General features: G+C 41.4%; 1 protein-coding gene across 1 annotated transcript in view; it reads right to left on the bottom strand.

Annotated features, from left to right (window-relative positions):
* Positions 1 to 9,909, bottom strand: part of LOC101350319 (caspase recruitment domain-containing protein 8-like) — a 35,997-nt gene extending 26,088 nt beyond the window's left edge. The window contains exons 1-6 of the mRNA XM_023736197.1: positions 9,893 to 9,909; positions 8,279 to 8,343; positions 6,307 to 6,385; positions 4,128 to 4,357; positions 3,789 to 4,051; positions 3,218 to 3,343 (exon numbers count right to left, since the gene is read on the bottom strand). Of these exons, the coding sequence (XP_023591965.1) occupies positions 3,218 to 3,343; positions 3,789 to 4,051; positions 4,128 to 4,357; positions 6,307 to 6,385; positions 8,279 to 8,343; positions 9,893 to 9,909 (780 nt within the window). The remainder of the gene's footprint in view (positions 1 to 3,217; positions 3,344 to 3,788; positions 4,052 to 4,127; positions 4,358 to 6,306; positions 6,386 to 8,278; positions 8,344 to 9,892) is intronic.
* Between the last annotated feature and the right edge of the window lie 514 nt (positions 9,910 to 10,423).

Here is a 10,423-nt window from a genome sequence, read left to right as displayed (position 1 = left end):
TATTCTCTGCTTTCAGCCAAGATCCATCTGACATCAGTAATGATATCCCTCATTTCATGTCCTCTTCTGAATCTGGTTTTAATCTCTGGCAGTTCCCTGTTGAAGTACTGCTGTAGCTGCTTTTGAATGATCTTCAGCAAAATTTTACTTGCATGTAATATTAATGATATCGCTGAATAATTTCCACATTCTTTTGGATCACTTTTCTTTAGAATGAATTAAAATATGTATGTCTTCCATTCGGTTGGCCAGGTAGCTATCTTCCAAATTTCTTGGCGTAGACAAGTGAGCACTTCCAGTGCTGCATCTGTTTGTTGTAACATCTCAATTTGTATTCCATCAGTTCCTGGAGCCTTGTTTTTCACCAACGCCTTCAGTGTAGTTTGGACTTCTTTCTTCAGTACCATTGGTTCTTGATCATATGCTACCTCCTGAAATGATTGAATGTTGATCAATTATTTTTGGTACAGTGACTGTGTGTATTCCTTCCATCTGCTTTTGACGTTTCCTGCGTCATTCTGTATTTTTCCCATAGAATCCTTCAAAATTTCCACTCGAGGCTTGAATTGTTTCTTCAGCTCTTTCAGCTTGAGAAATGCAGAGCATGTTCTTCCCTTTTGGTTTTCTAACTCCAGGTCTTTGCACATTTCATTGTAATATTTTACTTTGTCTTCTCGAGCTGCCCTTTGAAAAACTTCTGTTCAGTTCTTTTACTTCATCATTTCTTCCTTTTGCTTTAGCTACTCTTTGTTCAAGTGCAAGTTTCAGAGCCTCTTCTGAAACTTGGACTTTTCTTTCTCTCCTGTATTTTTAATGAGCTTTTGCTTTCTTCATGTATGATGTACTTGATGCCTTCCCATAACTTGTCTGGTCTTCAGGCGTTAGTGTTCAATGCATCAAATCTATTCTTGAGATGGTCTCCAAATTCATGTGGAATATACTTAAGTGGTTTTTTGGCTCTTGTGGACTTGTTTTAATTTTCTTCAGCTTGAACTTGAATTTGCCTATGAGCAACTGATGGTCTGTTCCACCGTTGGTCCCTGGCCTTGTTCTGGCTGATGATATTGAGCTTTTCCATCATCTCTTTCCACAGATGTAGTCAATTGATTTTTGTGTTTTTCATCCAGTGGGGTCTACCTATATAGTAGCCATTTATTGTTGAAAAAAGGTATTTGCAGAGAAGAAGTCGTTGATCTTGCAATTCTGTGCCATCTCCAGTGTGATTTCTATCACCAAGGCCATGTTTTCCAAATACCAATCCTTCTTTGTTTCCAACTTTTGCATTCCAATCACCAGTAATTATCAACACACCATGATTTCAGACTGTGGAAGTTGGTAAAAATCTTCAATTTCCCCATCTTTGGCATTAGCACCTGGTGCATAATTTTGAATAATAGTCATATTACCTGGTCTTCCTTGTAGGCACAAGGATATTATCCTATCACTGAAAGTGTTATACTTCAGGAGAGATCTTGAAATGTTCTTTTTGATGATGAATGCGAAGGTAGAAGCAACTAAGTGCTAAATATCACCACCCAACTGTCAGTTTGTGGTACTTCAGTGGCTTGCGTGTTGCTGTGATGCTGGAAGCTATGCTACTGGTATTTCAAATACCAGCAGGGTCACCCATGGTGAACAGGTTATAGCAGAGCTTCCAGACTAAGACAGACTAGGAAGAAAGGCCCGGCAATCTACTGCCAAATATTAGCCAATGACAACCTTGTGGATCACAACAGAACATTGTCCAACTTTTGATACGTCATCAGGAGGTATCACTGGAGGAGAATATCATGGTTGGTGAAGTAGAGGGCCAGCAAGGGCAAGGGAGACCCTCCATGAGATGAATTGGTGTAATAGCTGCAACAAGAGACCCTAACATGCTGGCAATTGTGAGGATGACACAGGATAGGCAATTGTTTTGTTGTACATAAGGTGGCTGTCTCAGTCATCTGGTGCTGCTCTAACAGGAATACCACAAGTGGATGGTTTTAACAAAGAGAAATTTATTTTCTCATAGTCCAGTAGGCTACAAGTCCAAATTCAGGGCATCAGCTCCAGGGGAACACTTTCTCCATCGGCTCTGGAGGAAGGTCCATGTCATCAATCTTCCTTTGGTTTGGAAGCTTCTCTGCGCAGGAACCTCAGGTCCAAAGGACGCGCTCTGCTCCTGGCACTGCTTTCTTGGTAGTATGAAGTTCCCAGGTATCTCTGCTCGCTTCTCTCTTTTATATCTCAAAAGAGATTGCATTAAGACACTAATCTTGTCAACCTCATCAGTATAAACTCATCACAGTGATAGAATTTACAACACATGAGACATATAATCTCATCATAGTGGTAGAGTTTACAACACATAAGGAAATCACATCGGATAATGCAATCATACAGTACTGGGAATCATGACTTAGCCAAGTTGCTACACACATTTTTTGGGGGGCACAATTCAATCCATGACAGTGGCCATGAGTTGGAGTTGACTTAATGGCATCTATCTATCTATATATCTATGTATCTATGTGGAAACCCTGGTGGCATAGTGGTTAAGAGCTATGGCTGCTAACCTAACCAAAAGATCGGCAGTTGGAATCCACCAAGCACTTCTTGGAAGCCCTATGGGGCAGTTCTACTCTGTCCTATAGGGTCACTATGAGTCAGAATCGACTCAAGGGCAATAAGTTTGTTTTTTTTGATTTATGTGTCTATCTAAATGATGGATAACAGTGGAGTTCTTAAGTAAGCTTGATGATTTTAACTACACAGCATATTATGCCTTGTTAAAATAATATGTAGGAATCATTTTAAACATACAGAACACATATAACAATCTCAAGTGAAAAAAAATATAAAATTAAATGTATAGTATAAAACCAGCTCCTCATTCAACCACTTTAACATATACATACTAAATGCTTTCCTTGGGCAAGATGTCAGGCCTGGAGGCAAAGATGCCAGGCAAGTTGAACCTCCAGTTATAAAAAAGGAACTAACAATGTATAATTTTAACCACAAAATAAATACACCGAAGGCCAAAATGTTAACTCTGCTTATGTTAGTGTCTTGGAAACATGATTAATTTTATTTGTCTCTATTTTCAATTGTTAAAACGGGCATATTTGACATTAATTTAAAAAAATTGCTTTTTGCCAAGGTTCTACCAATTATTTTGAATGTACTATGTATAGAGAAACCTGCTAAGTTAAATTCAGATTCTACTGACCTTGGAAATGATTTCCAGGTGTGCACATCCAGATACAATATAGCAGGAACCAAAATTCAGGGGTTCGACTGGGGGTGACATCTGCAGACGCACACCGTGGAACCTGTCTTCCTCTTCATCTATTGCCTAAGACAGAAAGAAATTAGAAAGGGAAAAAAAAAGTAAACAAGCTAAGGTGGTAAAAAAAATTACGATTTTTTAAAGTAGAATGTACGATATGATTCAAGTGTGTGTGTGTGTGTTTAATTCAGCTATGATCAATTTTAAACATGATAATGAAATCTCTAGATCTTACTCCTTCTGAAAACCCTCCAAAGTATCCTCTCCTTTTCTCCTTTCTTTGAAAGTAAGAAAAAGGAAGTTCAGTTTTCAGTAGAACTGAATTTCTATCACAGATTGTTACCTATGATGTAATGAGAAGCACACATTAAATGACATCATGGTGGGTGATTCATGCATCTCTCAAAATTATTCATGTCCTTTCTGTTTGACAAGGGACTAGAAAGACCAAGGTGATCACCTGGAAATATAAATCTCATATTCTTACAACAAAAAAATCAGTTAGTCTTACCTTTGTTAGTGTGCAATCACTGGGGATAAGGTACACGTGGAATTTAATATCTTCAGGATGAGGGTGATAATAGATGAGTGTGGTAGAAGTGATGGGAACAGAGAGACCAGCATAACTGGCAATCCGTAGCAGGACTCCCATCAGAGAGAAACTGGGGTTTTCTAGAACAGCGTAGAAAGGCTCTACCCTGGTTGGCTGCTCCAGGACCATCCCTTCATCCTTAAAATGGACAACTCGGAACCAGGAGATATCGACCTCACCTTCTGTAGGAGAACCACAATGACAATTGAACAAAATGTTGTGCAGTAATTCCCACTGCCTCCTTTCTCCCCACGTTACCTTTGAGGGAGATGAAGTGGGGGAGGTGGATTTTGGCTATGGCCCCTTCAGGCTCTGCTGTGATGTCAAACAAGGGACCTGCCACCATCCAGCACTTGTCCTGCTGCAGGGCCAGGTCCAGGTGCTGACCCCAAGACTCAAATGCAATTGTCACAGTCACTGCCTCCCTGACACCAAAGCCCAGGCCTGTGGCTGGCCACAGATACCAGCCAGCTGTGGGGAAATGGACACTGAAAGAACCAGAAGAGATCATCATGATGGGAGAGCCACCAAGACTCTAAATCAAATCACACTGTGTAGAGTGATATAGTATTTGGTGTTAGGAAAGGGTTCATGATCCACCTCTAACTTTACTAAAGTAGAAAAATCTGAGAATTTAATTAAGCTCTCTGAGTTCCAATTTCTTTGTAGTCTATTGTGGGACAAAGAACTTTGTTTGGCCCTTAGACTCTGGTTTCTGAAAATAACCCGAGTAATCAAGATGCTTTTATTTTACAAAATAGTCAGGCAAGGAGGGGCTGCACGGGCCCCACACTGGGCAAATTAACATCAGGAAGGGAGGAGGGCCTAATGCATTTATGCATATTCATTGACTAGATCTATCGTAACTGTGCACTAAGGCCAAGTCATGCATAGTTGTTGAGGTTTCAATGACTCAGGGACCCAGGACCTTGGAGTGCTCTTTTTGAGGCCTCCTGGACTGGTGAGACCATCCATGCACAGAGGAGAGAGTGACACATGCCTGGGGACATGGAGGTCCCATCCAGGAACTCCCCGAGACCTTTCCTGACATGTGTCTTCCTTTGCATCCTTTCTGGTTATAATGAACAGGTAACTGTAAGTAGAGATAACAGTGGCCGTGAATTTGTGAGCTGTTCTAGAGAATTAAGGTGTCCTGGTGGTGCAGTTGCTAAGCACTCAACTACTAACCAAAAGGTCAGCAGTTTGAACCCACTAGACACTCTGCAGGAGAAAGATGTGGCAGTCGACTTTCATCAAGATTACATAAAGAAACCCTATGAGGCAGTTCTACTCAATCCTATAGAGTTACTATGAGTCAGATTCGACTTGAAGGCAACGGGGTTTTGTTCTAGAGAATTAATAAACCCACAGAGACAATGAGCTCGCAGGGGTTGCCAGTACAGAGTTAGCTGGTTTGTATAGACCCAGCTCTGGGTGGCTGGGTGATAGAGAAAGGCTGAATGGGTGGTCGATGAAGAAAGACAGAGTTCTTCTAGCTTGTGACCTAGTCCTAGAGGGTGAGAGAGAGAGACCGGCTGGTCTGAAGTGCAGGGAGTTGTGCAGTCTCCTGACCCTACGGCTGCTCCCTGATGACCTGGCCTCAGATGGCCAGGGATGTTTTGCCCCAGCTCAGGGTAGCTGGGGATGAAGCCTGATTAACACTGTGTGATTAGGGTCAGAGAGAGGAATTGACATGGAAGTGGCTGGAAACAAGATGTGGAAATGTGGGAAGGTGACTCCTGGATTCACTTTTAGCTGGGAATTAGATTCATGCTGATCCTTGAAAAGCAGTTAGTGATAAAGGTGGGTGTTTTACTTATCTAGTGCTGCTGTAACAGAAACACCACAAGTAGGTGGCTTTAACAAACAGAAATTTATTTTCTCACAGTTAGGAGGTCAGAAGTCTGAATTCAGTGTACTGGTTCTTGGGGAAGTCTTTCTCTCTCTGTCCTCTGAAAGAAGGTCCTTGTCTCTTGTCAGCTACTGTTCTTCATTGACCTTCATGTGGCTTGACATCTATCCTCCCCTATCTCTGCTTGCTAGCTTTGTTGCTTAATCTCTTTTTATATCTCAAAAGAGATTGATTTAAGACACACCCTACACTAATACTGCCTCATTAACATAACAAAGAAAACCCTTTTCCAAATGGGATTATAACCACAGGTACAGGGGTTAGTATTCACAACACTTATTTTTTTGGGAGGACACAATTCAATCCTTAACAGTAGGGTTTGCCCACCTCATCCCTTTTATACTGCAGATAGTAGTGACAGCCTTGCCATCCTCACATCTATGTATGTTGAAATTAAAATATGATCTCCATAGTACAGGAAATAAACAGATTATCGATAAAATGTCATATGTCTTACATGATGAATCATGTACATTTCCTTTATATTAGAGTTGTATTTGTATAATCGCCATACTCTATACTTACCTGTATCTGTTTGGGCTTTTATCAATCAACTGAACATCCACATTTCCTCTAGGTCCCTGAAACTGATTATTTTTGCAGTCTGTTTCAATAGCAAAAGAGAGATTAGAAAAATATTAGTTGCTTCTCTGCTGAAGAAATATTTCCTGAAAACAGAACAAAACATGCTGTGCATATAAGAAGTTGGCTGATGGGTAGGGCATGTTCTGAAGGAGTCTGGATGGTGAATTTTATGCATGTGGCTGGGAGTATAGATATTGGATAGAACAATATGTGGTTAGAATATAGGGCTGTGGTGTTTGAATCTGGACAAAGAAAGGCACAAGATTGTACCCCTAAATTTCCAAATGTTTTCTTGGAAGCCAGGTTTGACTGCTTTGGTGCTAGGAACCATCTCCCTTGGGCTGGGACCAATGCAGCTAAATTTCTACATTGTCCCAAATAGTCGATCTTATCTTCTGTTGGTGAAGAAAGTTGGGCCAAAAATGGAACAAGTGCAAAAGCTGAACAGGCAGAAGAACATACGTGCTTCCTAAGTGCTCTGCCACCCTCCCAAATGACCCCAGACTGTGCCTGGTTCCCCTCAGCATTTCCATAATCCAGCAGGAAGCAGATTATCAGCAACTGTTGGGACCCTCCACACTTGCTCTGCTGGATTCTATCTCCACTGCTTATGCTCTGGGACAATGACTGTTTACACCCAGCAAATATTTGTACACTGTATGATAAAAGTCTCCAATATACTGTCCTTAGATGAAATTAGTTTACAAAGAATTACAATCGAAGGGATCTCATTGTGGTGTGTTTATGGAGAGCAAGGATTATTTATAGGCATAACGAAAAGTCTCAGTTCTGTAAAAAGTACCCAACCTCCGCAAGTCTGTTTCATCCTGTAAAAATGGTGAACAATACTCTCTGAACCTTACAGAGTTGATGCGAACCCAGTACCTATAGCCCGGTATCTAGAGAACTATGTGAACTCAATGTTAATGTTATTAATGTTAATACAAATGAACCTGCCCCATGACATTATGGCTGGTAAACAGAGGAGCTAAGCTTGGTGTCAGGGTACTTCTAACACCATGTCCGCGATTTTGAATCTCTCATGGCTTTCAAACTACTCCACACCATGTGCGACAGTATTCAAACCACAGCACTTAGAGGCGGGACATGCAGTTAAAGGACCTAGAATTGCTAAGCTTTGGTTAATGTTTTAAAAAAAATTTTGTACCATAAGGCTAGGAAAGTCTCTTAGCACATGTCTGCCACAGTACAAATGTCTCAAAAGATCAAGGTCCTTAATAACTCATTGCCTATTTTTTTTGAAGACTGGGATATATTAGGATAAAACAAACAGAAAAACAAGGCTCCTTTTGATTAAGCCAAATATAGTCAAATGCCAATTCACACCTCCTACTAGCGGAATGAAGTCAAGTGACTTCTCACCTCCGAGTTTACTTTACTCATCTCTAAAATAAAATCTATAGGATCCATTTATAGAGTTTCCACGGATAATAAAACGAGAATGTGTATAATGTACCTAACAGTGTTGGGATTATAAAACTCATTTGAGAAATAATAACGAAGAATACAAGTATTATCCCCATTTAGGCTGCATAGTGCACTGTGGTAAAACAAACTGCCGTCAACTCTGACTCATGGCGACTTATGTGTGTCAGAGTAGAACTGTGCTCCGTAGGGTTTTCAATAGCTGACTTTTTGGAAGTAGATTTGTAGGCTTCTCTTCCAAGGTGCTTCCGGGTGGAAACTCCAAATTTTTGATTAGCAGCTGAGCACGTTAACAGTTTGCACCACCCTGGTACTCCCTCTAAATCTTCCCAAAATCCATTTTGAATCCATTAAAGCCCTCAAAGTTGTCTTCTCCCAGGAAAAAAAAAAGAAAAAACAACAGAACAGAACATTTCAGTGAACTGGTTGAGACATCCCTGGCTCCTTCTTTATATTAGTGAATTACCTGTTGCATGTCTCTGGTGCTTCTGTTGAGATTGCTGGTCATCTGGCTCGTTGATGGCTTTGAGCCTTGTGTTTCAAAAACACAAAAAATGCTAAGAATCAGTTCATGAATATGAAGAGGAGGCAATTAAAACTAAGCCTGCACTGTTCAAAACAGTAGCCACTAGCCACATGTGGCTATTTAAATTAACAATTCAGTTCGTCAGTTGTACTACGCACATTTCAAGTGCTTAATAACCACATGTGGCTAATGGCTACCATACTGAAAAATACAGAATGTAATATTTCCATCATCAAGGAAAGTTTTATTGGACAGAGCTGATCTAGACAATCAGAAAAGACATGGCTTGGATAATGAGAGATTTGTTAACAAAATATGTGGGTAGTAGAAATTAAGGGACTCTCCAGATCCAAATGTGTCTTGCTTATTCTCTTTCTATTATACCAATGTCCAAAGTGGCTGTAGCCAGTGTCATAGCTATCTAGCGCTGCTATAAGAGAAAAATTGCAAGTAGCTGGCTTTAACAAATAGAAGTTTATTCTCTCACAGTCTAGGAGGCAAGAAGTTTGAACTCAGAGTGCCAGCTCCAGGGGAAGGCTTTCTCTCTCTGTTGGCTCTGGGGGAGGTCATTGTCATCAATCTTCCCCTGGTCTGGGGACCATGGTTTCAGGGGATATCTAGGTCAAGTGGCATAATAAAGTTTATTAAGAAAATGTTCTGCATCCCACTTTGATGAGTGGCATCTGGGGTCTTAAAAGCTATCAAGCAGCCATCTAAGATGCATCAATTGGTCCCATCCCACCTGGAGCAAAGGAGAATGAAGAACACCAAAGACACAAGGAAAGTATTAGCCCAAGAGACAGAAAGGGCCACATAAACCAGAGACTTCATCAGCCTGAGACCAGAAGAACTAGATGGTGCCCAGCTACCACCCATGACAGGGAACACAACAGAGAGTCCCTGACAGAGCAAAAGAAAAGTGGGGTGCAGAACTCAAATTCTAGTAAAAAGACCAGACTTAATGGTTTCACTCACTGGAGGGACCCCAGAAGACATGGCCTCTGGACTCTCTGTTAGCTCCAAACTAAAACCATTCCCCAGGCCAACTCTTCAGACAAAGATTAGACAGGACTATGGGACATAAAATGATACTCGTGAAGAATGTGTTTCTTAACTCAAGTAGATACATGAGACTAAATGGGCAGTTCCTGTCCAGAGGTGAGATGAGAAGGCAGAGAGGGACAGGAGCTGGTTGAATGGGCATGGGAAATCCAGGGTGGAAAGGAGGAGTAAGCTGTCACAGTATAGGGAGAGCAACTAGGGTCACGTAACAATATATGTAGAAATTTTTGTATGAGAGACTAACTTAAATTGTAAACTTTCACATAAAGCACAATAAAAATAATTCTAAAAAAAAAATTCTTCCCCTGGGTCTAGGAGTTTCTCAGTGGCCCAGGCAGCCCTCATTCTTCTGCACCTAGGGCATGGAAGATCCATCCCCTCAGCTTCGGGCAGCAGATCTGGCCCCATTCCACTGGCACTCGTGAAAAGCAGCCCTACACTCTGGAAGCGAGCTAGTGAAGATCTGACTCTATGAAACCTAGAAGGCCCCACTCTTTGAGATCCAGCATGCTGTCGTTCCACCATTTGAGACCCCAAAGGCCCTACCCTTTGAAACTGAGGTATCTCTGCTTCCTGTGCTCATTCTGTCTTTAGCTTCTGCTTCCTAGTTTCTTGGACTCTGGGCCGCTCAGGCCCCTCGGGCCTCTTGGGCCTTCCACCCTGCTCGGGCAAGTGTTCCAAAGCTATTTAGCTCTACAGATAAATGCCTATAGGCATACCAATCTGTGAGTAAACCTTGGTCAGAAAGCATTCAATTCTCTTACTCCATGGGTCACCTCCTGCACTGTCTGGTGCTAGTCTCCTGGTTTTGTTGCTGCTGTTTCTCTGCTACTGCTTCCTGCCATCTACGCCACCTCAGTGTTACATCTCTTCTCACTTCCTTCTGATTTCTCACCAGAATTGTCTTTGACGTCCATAACTCCACCAACAGTCTCTTCAAGGAAACCTAGGCTTTTACTATTAGGCACCTTAAAACTCTTCCAGCCTCTACCCATTCACAGTTTCAAATACACCTGCATATTT

The sequence above is a fragment of the Trichechus manatus genome, unplaced genomic scaffold, assembly GCF_000243295.1.
Source record: "Trichechus manatus latirostris isolate Lorelei unplaced genomic scaffold, TriManLat1.0 scaffold00087, whole genome shotgun sequence".
Lineage (NCBI taxonomy): Eukaryota > Metazoa > Chordata > Mammalia > Sirenia > Trichechidae > Trichechus > Trichechus manatus.
Note: the sequence above shows the minus strand (reverse complement) of the source record. Positions and strands in the feature narration are given on the sequence as shown.